At 47.9% G+C, this 14015-nt stretch overlaps 1 protein-coding gene across 1 annotated transcript in view; it reads right to left on the reverse strand.

Moving 5' to 3' along the window:
• Nucleotides 1-14015, reverse strand: part of RASAL1 (RAS protein activator like 1) — a 54701-nt gene that overhangs the window by 29583 nt on the left and 11103 nt on the right. The window contains exons 3-5 of the mRNA XM_056859053.1: nt 10314-10427; nt 2285-2346; nt 234-363 (exon numbers count right to left, since the gene is read on the reverse strand). Coding sequence (XP_056715031.1) covers nt 234-363; nt 2285-2346; nt 10314-10427 — 306 coding nt within the window. The remainder of the gene's footprint in view (nt 1-233; nt 364-2284; nt 2347-10313; nt 10428-14015) is intronic.

The raw sequence follows: 14015 nt of genomic DNA on the forward strand, positions 1-14015 counted from the left end.
CCCTGGATGAATCCTGTTTTAAAGCCATTTAAGTGCGTGGCCATCATTACATCTTGTGGCAATGAGTTCTGTAAGTTTAACTGGTGAAGATGCACTTCCTTTTGCCACTCACCCTCAACAGGGGCAGCTGTTCAAGAACATGCCGTTGGGTCCCTTCCTAGCTCTGAGAATGCCAGGACTCTCTCTAGAAGAGGAAGGGGAAGAGGAAAAACAGAGCTACTGCCCTCTCCTACCTGGCTTCAATAACATGGCAGCTAAGCACCTGTCTGTGGGCCTCTTTCAACACTTGAAGCTCCAAAGAGATCTCGCCCTGCACCTCCTCATTGGGGTCCACACGGCTCAGGTTGATCCAGCTGTCGATACCTGCAACAGGGAGAAAACTCACCAGAATTGGGTTCTAGCTCACATACAGCTGGCCGTTGTTCCCAACTCTGCCACCACAATTGAGCCTCCATGTTTAGAGGCAGGGCTGAGCAGGGCTTTGGCTTCTGTGCCCTGCTTGCAGGACTCCTGGGGCATCTGATAGGACACAGTAGAAGACAGAAACCTGGCCAGTGGGCCTGTGCTCTGATCCAGCAGGCCTTAAGATGCAGAGAATCTCTGCAGAATGAATCTCAGCCTCGCCACCCCCCACTCATTTCTATTAAACTAAAAGAAGTAACACAACATGGATCGTATCCAGATATTCTAATAAACACTACTTCTAAAATGACACTGAAGGCTTCAGCTCATCAGTGAGAGCCAGTGCAGTGTAGCAGTTGGAGTGTTAGGTTAGGACCAGGAAGATGGGGAGGGGCCGTGGCTCAGTGGTAGAGCATCTACTTGGCATGCAGAAGGTCCCAGGTTCAAGCCCCGGCATCTCCAGTTAAAAGGACTAGGCAAGCAGGTGATATGAAAAACCTCTGCCTGAGACCCTGGAGAACCGCAGTCAGTCTGAATAGACAATACTGACTTTGATGGACCAAGGTTCTGACCAAGGCAGCTTCATGTGTTCATGTGGGTTCAAGTCCCCATAAAGCTTACTGGGTGACTTTGGGACAGTCACTGTCTCTCAGCTTGATTTCCTCATAGGGTTGTTATGAAGATAAAATACAAGAGTAAAGAAACATGAGAGCCACGCTGACAACTTTGGAGGAAGGATGGGATAAAAATGGAGAGAAATGTAAACAACCAACCCAACAAGGCCTATCCCTAAAACACATCGAGCTCCAGGATACACAGAATGGCTCGGTTAACATGGAAAGTCAAGCAGAGATATAAAAATTCCTTTAAAATGCCCCCCTTTTTGTAAGAGCAGAGGTTCTCAAACTTTAGGATAGAGCCCAAAAGTGGGTTGTGATTTTCTCACAGGTGGTTCAGGAGGCCAGGAAGGAAGAGGTGGGAAATGAGGCTCCAAGAGGCTCAATGGCAAATTTGGGTTTGCACCTGCATAATGTGAAAAATGACCATAACATATAGTCTGCTGCTCTGTGTGTATGTGTGTGTACTATGCATGAAAAAAGAAAACACAAACTTATTTTGTGTTAATTGTGAGAGTCCTGTGAAATCCCTGCAATCAACACTGGGAAGGAAAGAAAGTAACATGGAGTTACTTTGCAAGTACATTCCAAAATAATTCTAGATGATTCCAAAAAAATACAGCAAGTTTAGAAGTGTGTCCCACTTTAAAAAGTCTGAGAACCACTGTTCAAGAGTATATAAACACGAAATTAAAATTTAGTGGACAGTACAGCAGAAAACACCATCTCCATCCAAAAGAATTTCTCCATCACAACACTAGGGGGCACTACACTCCAGTAGAACTGCTCTATTCAATCATGGCCTTTGCATATATTTTTAAAAATTAGTGTTTTATTATAATTCCCCCCCTCCCATTTTTGACCACTTTTAGCACTAACGTGTCACTGTGTGTATGCAGTGGAAGCCTAAGTGTAGGAGCCTAAGATTCTGCATCAGGCCTCCTATCCCTCCTTCTTACACATCGCAGGTTTATTTACATACCCTACCTTTCTCCCCAGCGAAGATCCACAGTGGCTGCCATGATTGCTCTCCTCTCCTCCATTTTATTCTCACCACAACCCTGCAAGGTAGGTTAGGCTGAATGTGTGTGACTGATGGTCCCAAGGTCTCCCAGCAAGTTTCCATGGCAGAGTGAGGGATTCCAACCTGGGTCTCCGAGATCCTATTCTGACATTCTAACCACTCCACCACATTGCCTCTCAGTAGGAGCAGATGGCTTGCTGCCTCCTGATGGATGAAAAGTCCTCTGGCCACCAATACCTACCCCGTGGGTGGGACGAGATGTACTCTTTACTGAGTGAGACTTTGCCAATGACATCGTCGTGCCTGCAAAAAAATCAAGAAGAGAGACGGCACACAATGGGGTCTGACAAAGGAATGGTCTGAGTTTATGAGAGGCGAGGATCTGAGGTGGCCCATAGCTCACTGACAGGGCACGTGCTTTGCATGCGGAAGGTCCTAGGCTCAGGGCCCTGAATCTTCCATTAAAAGGACCAGGTAGTAGGTGAAGTAAGAGACCTCTGCCTGAGACCCTGGAGGGCTGCTTCCAGTCTGAGTAGACAATACTGATCTTGATGGACAAATGGTCTGATTCAGTGTAAGGCAGATGCATGTGTGATCATGTGTAACTCTTCACCCACTCAACCCATACTGAAGGGTTGTGCTTGGTGGCAGAGCCTCTGCTTGGCATGCAGAAGGTCCCAGGTTCAATCCCCAGCACCTCCAGTTAAAGGGACTAGGCAACTAGGTGATGTGAAAGACCTCTGCCTGAGACCGTGGAGAGCTGCTGCCGGTCTGAGTAGACAACACTGTCCTTGACAGACCAAAAGTTTGGCTCAGTATAAGGCAGCTTCACGTGTGTTCACACATGTGGTTTGGTTTGTAGAAACCCTAAGGGCCCGTTGGGGACATCTGCTGTATGCTAGGAAACAATCCCTTGTCTTAACTACAGGTACATTACTATTAATATATAAAATGTTGAATGAAAATGTAATGAGATATTCAGTTTTTAAAATGACTAAACTAATAAGCAAACACACACACACACACAGTCAGTCTTCTGGCATGTCTCTTGGTCACAACTCTGCCTCTGACGAAATGTGCATTCCTTTTCAGTAGGGGTACCCCACAGACTGACTAGATCAGGGGTGTCGAACACAACTGTTACGAGGGCCGGGTGTGATGCAAATGTCACTTGGTCGGGCCAGCCCAGATCTGAGAGCAGGGGTGGCTGCCTTGGCTGGCTCTCAAGGGGCCGGATCCGGCCCACGGGCCTCATGCTTGACACCCATGGACTAGATGTTACTTCATCCTCACACACACCCTTCCCTCTCCCCTTGTCTACCCCAGTCCTGTAGACTGGATGTGAGCTGGGAGTTCTGTGTTGAAACCTAATTCTCAGGCACGTGGGGAAGGAAGGCTTATGGATTGGGGCCATGGCTAGAGGGGGTTTAAGCCAGGGCTATTTTCCGCCCCCAAAGGCTCCAGGGAGCTGCTATTTGCTCCACTGCAGAAACCTGCAGGTTGCCCATCAGAATAGTAAGCTTCTTCAATGGGGCTAGGAGTAGCTACCCAGGGTTTGTGGAGGTCAGGAAAGCTGAACAGGGAGAAGGATTAAGTCCCCTTTTCCCACATGCTGTGGCCCTTGTACTAAGTGGGCCCCGCAGGCTGAGGGATTCAGTTCTGAGTAGGGTTGCCAACCTCCAGGTACTCCAGGTACTGCGCTCTCAGTAAGATTTAAAATGGTGTAAAGTTCTTTTTCTCTTCAGACGTCTTATCTAGCCGTCCGTATATATTAGGAAGGTACATTCCTTTGTCTTCTGAATGGTATGTGTCTATTTTTAACTTTGTATAATTATATGGAAAGCACTGTAAGATATATCGTTGTATAATCTCTACATATGGCTTCTAGTTATATTTTTATTTTTCAGAAGCTACAAGCACATGGAGGAATCTAAAGCTTGAAAAAATCCCTATGAAATCGGAATTTTACCGGAAGCCCATTGCGCTATATTCTTATTCCGTGCTTCTTGTTCTATATATGGACTTTCATGATTTGTGAGCGTTTTTACGCCTTTTGCACTTATTAACGCTTCGTGTTTCTATTTATTGTATATATTTTGGACTTTTGTGCCTTCGTTCTTTACAACTGTGGTTGTCCTTTTGAGGTTTTCCTCATAATATATTTATTATCAGCATACTCCATTGTGACATTCTTTTATTTGCCTCGATTTTGGCTTGTCTGTATTTGTGCTTTGCTTTGAATTCTAACCTCCAGGTACTAGCTGGAGATCTCTAGGTACTAGCTGGAGATCTCCTGCTACTACAACTGATCTCCAGCCAATAGAGATCAGTTCACCTGGAGACAATGGCTGCTTTGGCAATTGGACTCTATGGCATTGAAGTCCCTCCCCTCCCCAAACCCCGCCCTCCTCAGGTTCCACCCCAAAAACCTCACGCCAATGGTGAAGAGGGACCTGGTAACCTTAGCTCTGAGCATGCAATTCCCAGCCCAAGACTGACTGACAAAACGGGGGAGAGGATGAGGACAACATAATGTGTCGCTAGGCCTCCGAAAGAGTTCTGCAGGGCAGATGGAAGCAACAGCTGGTCTCTGTGTGTAGAGAAATCCTTGGCGTCTCGCTGTGTCTGATTCAGAGAGGACTTGAAGGGAGACGCCAGATTTGCAAGCTCCCAGTGTCCATCTTTCACCCAGAGAGAGGAAAGAAGCCAGGGTTGCCTCCTCCGTTGGCTTTGGCATCCCCTTGTCTGCGGAAGATGAAGGAGGACGCATCAAGGAATGTAAAGTGGGCAGGATGGAGGATCAAGGGCTCATCCTCTCAGCCTTCCAAACCTAGAGCTCAGAGAAGTACCCATATATTTTCTCTCTAGTCACAAATATCTCCTGTGGGCACATGCTAGGTGCTGTGGAGCTCAGCCAAGGACCCAGACAGGGGAAGCACCAAATCCTTCCACCCGCCACAATGTCCATTTGTAGGGTTGCCAACCTCCAGGTACCAGCTGGAGATCTCTTGCTATTACTACTGATCTCCAACCGACAGAGACCAATTCACTGGAGAAAAATGGCCGCTTTGGCAATTGGACTCTATGGCACTGAAGTCCCTCCTCTCCCCAAACCCCACCCTCCTTAGGCTCTGCCCCAAAAACCTCCCGCCAGTGGCGAAGAGGGACCTGGCAACCCTATCCATTTGGAATCCGAATCCTGGAGCTCTCCCCCCCCCCCTTAGAACTCATATGGAACAGGGTGAGACGGGGGTGGCAAGGGAAACCCAGCCTCCTCAGCACCCCCTGCCTTTTCCCTCACAACATCATCATCAGGTGCTCCATTCAAGAAAGGTGGAGGAGGAGCAGAGCTGCCACGTGCCTCCAAAACAGCTGCCCTGCTACTCCAAGAAGCAATGGCTCCAGGCGCCTAATGCATAAAGGGAAGCGACAGGGATCCTTTAAACCAAAAGAGTTTCCATCTAGACAGCAGGAAGAATTTTCTAACTGTTAGAGTGGTTCCTCAGTGGAACAGGCTTCCTCGGGCGGTGGTAAGCGCTCCTTCCCAGGAGGTTTTGAAGCAGAGGCTAGATGGCCATCTGTCAACAATGCTGATTCTATGACCTTAGGCAGATCATGAGAGGGAGGGCACCTTTGGCCATTTTCTGGGCATGGAATAGCGGTCACTGGGGGTGTGGGGGGGAGCTAGTTGTGAATTCCCTGCATTGTGCAGGGGGTTGGACTAGTTGACCCTAGTGGTCCCTTCCAACTGATTCTATGATCCTCCTTCCCTTCTCTTTTGCAAAACAAACAAAACAAACACCCTCAGCCTTTTAAGAAACATTCCCTTTCCCCTGCAACACCACCAAAGAGACGCAACCCACAATTTAGCTAGAAAAACTGGGAGCCCTGTCTTCCATACTCGGCTGAGGCGCTATAGCAGGTGCGGCCAGAGAGGGCGGACAACAGCCAAGAAATGCATTTCGGTGGCAGAGGAGAACAGAAAAAGCGCCTCCTCTCCAGCCACCCAGCATTCTTCCACCCACACTTTTAGCTCAAGACTCGCTTGCTGTGCCAAAGAGGGGCCTTGGCTCAGTGGTAGGGATGCCAGCCTCCAGGTGACATCTGGGGGATCCCCTGGGATTACAGCTCATCTCCAGACTACAGAGATCAGTTTCCCTGGAGAAAATAGATGCTTTGGAGGGTGGACTCCATGGTATTGTGCCCCTCTGAGGTTCCTGCCCTCCCCAGGATCCATCTCCAAATCTCCAGGGGTTTCCCAGCCTTGATCTGGCAAATCTACCCCCTATCCCCAGCCAGTGGCTAGGGAGAACCTGGCAACCCTGCTCAGTGGTGAAACACTGCTTCACATGCAGGAGGTCCCAGGTTCAAGCTCTGGCATCTTCTCCTTTAACACATCTCAGGGAGTAGGTGTTGCAAAGGATGTTTCTCTGCCTGAGCTACCACTAGACAGTAGCCAATACTGAGACAGATACACCAACATTCTGGCTCAGTGGTAGGTAGTATATATAGGAGCCATCTGCTACAGTTGGAGATCAAAAGCCGGATTTGACACACCCTTTGTCCGATTCTGCAAGATATGTGCTTCTCATGCAAAAAACCCAAGTTCAGACTCCAGATAAAGAAGGCTCTGAAGGCACAGGGGCCAAGCGGACCTTTCTTTGATTGAGGTTCACAGTCTACCAGAGGAGACCGTGCTGAGTTAGATGGACCTGTGGTCTGAATTGGTTTGAGACTGCTTTGCGGGTTCGTGCAGTGCCACCTTCCCAAATACAGTTGGTATCAAAATAGGTGATGCACCGAGCAAGCATGACTATTTGCACAGAGGAATGCAGAAGGTCTCTTCCCCTGGCTTCTCAGACCTGCATCAGAATTCTCACAACACATTTACACATTTAGCAACATTGCCGTCACTGGTTGGAGGAAAGAACGGCAATCATTTCAGGCCAGTCAGTCTGACATTCCTAGCCAGAATCCTCCAGAACTTGGAAGTCAGAAGACCAGTCTCTTTCTTCTGCCTACCATAAGTAGGGTTGCCAACCTCCAGGTAATAGCTGGATGTCTCTCGCTATTACAACTGATCTCCAGCTGATTAGGTCCCTCTTCACCACCGGCGGGAGATTTTTGGGGAGGAGCCTGAGGGCAGGGTTTGGGAAGGGACTTTAATGCCATAGAGTCCAATTGCCAATGTGGCCGTTTTCTCCAGGTGAACTGATCTCTATCGGCTGGAGATCAGTAGTAATAGCAGGAGATCTCTAGCTAATACCTGGACGTTGGCAATCCTCCAGCCGATAGAGATCAGTTTACCTGGAGAAAATGGCCGCTTTGGCAATTGGACTTTATGGCATTGAAGTCCCTCTCCTCCCCAAGCCCCGCCCCTCCTCAGGCTCTGCACCAAAATTCTCCAGGTATTTCCCAATCCAGAGCTAGCAACCCTAACCATAAGCTCCAAGTCCTGCTGCAATTCCTCAGTTTGGGTAACTCAACACTGTGTCCTTCTTGACACATGAACACATGAAGTTGCCTTATACTGAATCAGACCCTTGGTCCATCAAAGTCAGTATTGTCCGCTCAGACCGGCAGCAGCACTCCAGGGTCTCAGGCAGAGGTCTTTCACATCACCTAGTTGCCTCGTCCCTTTAACTGGAGACGCCAGGGATTGAACCTGGGACCTTCTGCATGCCAAGCAGATGCTCTACCACTGAGCCACGGCCCCTCCCCATTTGACCATTTGAACTGTGGCCCTGCATCCAGGCTGTAGATGCCACCCTTGCCACCTCTTCTGTTCCAAGTCACCTGTGTTGTTTTCTAGGCATTAGGATCTGACCCTGAAAACACGCAGTGATGGAGAGCCTGAAAGAGCTGCATTTGCCAGCATCTCGGGCTGCTCGTTACCCTCTGGGAGGGCTGGTTTATTTTAGAAGAAGAAGAGTTGGTTTTTATAAACTGACTTTCTCTACCACTTAAGTGAGACTCAAACCAGCTTACAATCACCTTCCCCTCCCCACAACAGACACCCTGTGAGGTAGGTGAGGCTTAGAGAGCTCTAACAGAGCTGTAACTTGCCCAAGGTCACCCAGCTGGCTTCGTGTGTAGGAATGGGGAAACAAATCCAGTTCACCAGATTAGCCTCCTCTGCTCATGTGGAGGAGTGGGGAATCAAACCTGGTTCTCCAGATCAGACTCCACCGTTCCAAACCAGTGCTCTTAACCACTACACCACGCTGGCTCCCAGCGTGGTGTACTTTCTGAAAATGTCAACTTTGCTTTCAGAAAATGTCAACTCCTCTTCCACCCAGACGTTTTGTGTACAGAGGACTTGGGGAAGACCACTAGCTTGGTGGAAGAGCACCCCCTGTGCACAAAGAAGGCCCCCAGGTTCCATCTCCGGCATCTCCAGCTCAAAGGACCTCAGCTAGCAGGTGTGGAGAAAAGACCTTTGCTGGAGACCTTGGAGAGCAGCTGTGAGTCAGAGCACAAAAGGATCGTTGGTGGTTTTCAGCATATGGCAGCTTTGCGTGTTCAAAGGAAAGCAACAACCGGGGTGGGGGTGGGGATATGTCCACAGCTGCAATCCTACGCACCCTTACCTCTCCGAACACAATGGGACTTACTTCCAAATCAAACTTGCCCGGGGCTGTACTGAATCATGGTTTCTTTCAATGTTATGTTTTATGCAAGTTTGTAGTGCAAATAAGCAACGTGACTTCCTTCTCGTATAATAGGATTACCTTCTTGACATCCCCTCCAGCACACATGGAAACCTCCTCCGTCATTACCTGCCTGGAACAACTGAAACAATTGCACTTGCCAAAAAAAATTAGACACGGAGATTAATTTAACAGCCAGGCTGAAGGCAACTCCAGGAAAGAACCTACTCAAGCCCAGGCGGCCAAATTTGTACCCGGGAGCTTTTCCATCCCCCGAACGTTTTTCACAGCATTGTGAATGCCTCTAAACAGACTAATCTCATGAAAATCAACACAGAAAAGTATCCAATTATATTTTATGTATGTGTAACTGCATTTGTGCCCTGACCTGGATGACCCAGGCTAGCTGATCTCATCAGATCTCAGAAGCTAAGCAGGGTCAGCCCTGGTTAGTATTTGGATGGGAGACCACCAAGGAATACCAGGGTTGCTGTGCAGAGGAAGGCACTGGCAAACCACCTCTGCTAGTCTCCTGCCATGAAAACCCCAAAAGGGGTCGCCATAAGTCGGCTGCGACTTGACGGCACTTTACACACACACAACTGCATTTGTTCCCCACCATCGTTTGCTAACAACTCTCCTTTAGCCTCTGTTGTCTCTTCAAATGAGCAAAATAAATAAATAAATAAAATCACATGCATTACCTGATTGACTGAGTGGCAAGAAGTTCTAGGGACCCAACTACACATTACAAACTCCACGGGTACTGCTAGGGTATATGCAGATGACAAGGCCGCAAATCTGCTATCCCACATCAAATGCCCAAAGAGACAAAAAAGGAAAATCCTGTACCCCAAAGTGTTTCAGCCAGCTCAGAACTGACTTTGTTTCTCTGTCTGTTCCAAACTCAGAACTACAATTTCATTACATATGCACCCATGAGGAGGGGTCACCTCCGAAGTGATGGGTACTTTACAGATCTACCAACAGACCATCTCCCAACAATTAAAGCCATGGAGGAACATTCATGTTCTTTTGTCTTAGGCCAGTACCAGGAGGAGTGTCACTTTGAGATCAAGTCCACAGCAATAGGCCCATTCACAGTAATCAAGCCACAAATACCGGTACACAATGTGTGTGTGTGTGTGTGTGTATGTAAAGTGCTGTCAAATCGCAGCCGACTTATGGCAACCCAGTAGGGTTTTCAAGGCAAGAGACTAACAGAGGTGGTTTGCCAGTGTCTTCCTCTGCATAATGACCTTGGTATTCCTCGGTCGTCTCCCATCCAAGAATGAACCAGGCCCAACCCTGCTTAGCTTCCGAGATCTTACGCGATCAGGCTAGCCTGGGCCATCCAGGTCAGTGCACAAACACCCAATTATTACTAATAGCATAATGCTAATAATGTTAGTACAGATGCCGTTACACGCATTGCAACAACGTGTGTAGGATCAATTGTGCACTGGTGCACATTCCACTTATGTGCACATTGCTTTAACAAACATCTGTAGAGGGGTAGTATGATGATTACATGGGACTTTCACAAAATCCAGTCTGACAGATGGCTGGCTGGCTAGCTAGACAGATAGACAACTTCTCCCTTCTCTCTCCCACACTTACCCAATAGTATCTTCATCAAGCACGTAGAAAGAGAGGTTGTGGAACCCCATGGGCAGGTGCAGGGTATATTCCTCTCCCCAAAAAGGGTTCAGGTTTTTCCACACAGTTGCAGTCCTGCAAAGAAGATGCATATGGAAATGTCAGTGGCCAGAAGTGGTCTTCTGTGGTGGTGGAAAGCTCCTATCATTTATAACAAATATGTGTATCTGGTCATTGTATGTTATTGAATGTATGCATTAGGCTTTGCCTAAGGAAATCCAACAGCCATTTTCTCCCTTTCTCATAATGCCAGAACGCGAGGTCATCTGCTGAAGCTGGAAGGTGAGAGATTCAAAACAGATAAAAGGAAGTATTTCTTCACACGAAAGGTTGAAAGGTTCTACTGACTCTCTTTGCTTACTGAGCTGTCTTTCTATTTGCAATGAGTTTTTAACAGAGAGGAATGTTCCAAAATGACATTCTCTGCCTGCAGTCAGAAGCAGTGCAATCCAGTCTGATACTTCATTTCCCTGCATGTGTGAACCAGACCCTAAGGGCGCTTTCACACATGCCAAATAATGTACTTTCAATCCACTTTCAATGCATTTTACAGATGGATTGTACAGTGTGAAACAGCAAAATCCACTTGCAAACCATCATTAAAGTACATTGAAAGTGGACTGAAAGTGCATTATTCGGTATGTGTAAAAGTGCCCTAAGATTTTGCTAATGGGTCTTGGATGCTCGACAGTTCTCTGGATCTAAGAAGGGAGCATTCCAACTCCTCCTCTGGCATCCCCAAGAAAGAATGAATCCCCAAGAAGGAATTCTGGGGGTTATCCGAACATAGCTGAGGGCTGTACATTGGACAAGGAGTGACACACCCTCAACCCCACCTCTCTCCTGCACCAGCATAATCACTTACTAATTCCAAGAAAAAATCTTTACAGCTCAATCTTCTGCTTGCTTCAAGTCCCTTAAAATGTCGTTAACTTCGAGCAAATATTTGAGATGAGAAGGGAGTGTCAAGGCAACGCATGGGGCAAGAAGATTTTACCAGCTTAACAAGATTGGAGAGAATCAGGACTCCTTATGCCTTGGGCACGGTGCCAAACTACTGCCAAGCTGCCAGTGAAATGACACCCAATTCACAGAAAGGAAAATGGAGGTTAGCATTCCCACTCCCAGAAGGGAATTTGAACCTGAACTGGAAATCTACATGTTGAATAAAGCTCTGAAAACAGTACGGGCCTTGGGGAAGAGCCAAACCACACATGATGTTGGGGGTGTAGGACTGGATTTGGTCCCCACCCCACCAGTGTGTAATTTGGCTGCCATGGGTGAGGAGAGCAACATGGATCAGGGCTATGTCACTTGAAAATGTACTTCTGTATGTACAGGCTCACAGCGCTTTCTCCTGAGTTGTCCCAGTGAGATCCTCTAGCAGACCTGCAGCCCTTTGCCCCTCTCCAACCCCCCTTAGGCGGGATGTTCGAACCCATCTCCAACAGCCTGCCACCACCACCCCTCGCACTGCCCAGAGGTACAACAACAAAGGGGAATTTTACAGTAGCGCTGGCAAGCAATCTCAGCCGTGGGTAAGGAATTGTGTAAGGCTCCTTAGATAAACAACTTCATTACTACAAGGCACAAACTCATTAAGTAGCTACAAGACAGTTCTAAGTACAGCTGAGTAAATAGAAGAACATGAAAGAAAGGTTATTGGCTAGTTAGCTTATAATACTTGAACATCTGGTCCAGCCTTGGTGGGAGACTGGCTGCTGAATGCACAGTGTGCCGCCAGGGGTGCACCTGCAACCTGTGACATTTCTTTCCTGATCGAGCTCATCCACCTTTCTTGACTGGTGTATTTATTTATGTTAACTGTCGTACACCTTTCTCACTGGGGCTCAAGGCGAATTCCGCAGAGTGAGCCAACAAAGTCAACAGGATGGGACAAAGGACAGGCCTCCTCGTTGTTCCTATGGATTTTATCTGCTCCCTTTAATACAGTGGACCATGACATCTTGTTGAGATTCTTGGAGGCAGAAGCTGGGGGGGGGGGGAGTAGTAGTAGTTGGTTTTTATATGTCGACTTTCTCTGCCTCTTAAGGGAGAATCAAACTGTCTTACAATCGCCTTCCCTTCCCCTCCCCACAACAGACACCCTGTGAGGTAAGTAAGGCTGAGAGAGCTGTGACTAGCCCTAGGTCACCCAGCTGGCTTCATGTGTAGAAGTGGGGAAACCAACCCGGTTCACCAGATTAGCCTCCGCTGCTCATGTGGAAGAGCAGGGAATCAAACCCGGTTCTCCAGAGTCCATCGCTCCAACCCACCACTCTTAACCACTACACCATGTGGCTATTGGGTAATACACGCTGAACTGGTTCAAATCATTCTTCATGGATCATACTCAAAGGGATCTATCCTGTTATCATCAACGTGGGATCTATCCTGTGGAGTAGCCGGTGGTCAGACCATGGTGCAGGGCGAATCTCCAGCCTTGAAATCCAACCTTCCCTCAAAGAACTGATGCAAAACATTAAGTCCACAGTGTGACTTCTTTCATGTGTTGGGCTAGTCACAATTTGAGAGAGACCCAAGGCGGACAAAGCAGCTATAAAATCCGACCTCTCCTTCATCCCAGACGCAAAGGAACAGCTCCCTTTTTAGACCCCCCCTCCCATGCGGCCTCATCGGGCATTAGCCAATCTGGGTGCCAGGTTTTGGAGCTCAAACCCGCCAGATCATAGTTGCTCCAATCGAGAGACGTTAACACATCAAAAAGATGACATGCTTTTCCTGATAGAGGTCTATAAAATTATGCATGGTTTGGAGAGAGTGGACAGGGAGAGGTTTTTCTCCCTCTCCCATAATACTAGAACGCGAGGTCATCTGTTGAAGCTGGAGGGTGAGAGATTCAAAACAGATAAAAGGAAGTATTCTTTCACACAACGCATAGTTAAATTGTGGAACTCCCTGCCCCAGGATGTGGTGATGGCTGCCAGCTTGGAAGGCTTTAAGAGGGGAGTGGACATGTTCATGGAGGAAAGGGGTATTCATGGCTATTAGTTAAAATGGATACTAGTCATGCTGCATACCTATTCTCTCTAGTATCAGAGGAGCATGCCTATTATCTTGGGCGCTGTGGAACACAGGCAAGATGGTGCTGCTGCACTCGTCTTGTTTGGGGGCTTCCTAGAGGCACCTGGTTGGCCACTGTGTGAACAGACTGCTGGACTTGGTGGGCCTTGGTCTGATCCAGTAGGGCCTTTCTTATGTTCTTATGTTCTCTCCATCCCAGTGAAGTGTATCTGTCCCCAGTCTTTGGGGCTCCATCTCAGCCTGTCCATCACCATAACTGCCTCAAAGTATCTGCCATCTGTCCCTCATCCCACATGTTTATGTATTTACTTCATTTATGACCCGCCTTTCTCCACAACAGGGACCCAAAGAGGCTTATATTGTTCTCTTCTCCTCCATTTTATCTTGACAATAGCTCTGCGCGGCAGGCTAGCCTGAGACTGGTCCAAGGACACCCATCAGGCTTCAAAGGGAGATTGGGGATTTGAACCTGGGTCTTCTAGATCTTATTCCAGTGCTCTAACCACTACACCACACTGGCTCTTCCAAAGGGAAAGGGGGGGGATTAACTACTTTGCTGCCACACCTTTTCCCTGATGGAAGCTGCTGTCCTCTCCCAGATTTGCTTTAAACCCTGGT

The sequence above is a fragment of the Euleptes europaea genome, chromosome 13, assembly GCF_029931775.1.
Source record: "Euleptes europaea isolate rEulEur1 chromosome 13, rEulEur1.hap1, whole genome shotgun sequence".
Lineage (NCBI taxonomy): Eukaryota > Metazoa > Chordata > Lepidosauria > Squamata > Sphaerodactylidae > Euleptes > Euleptes europaea.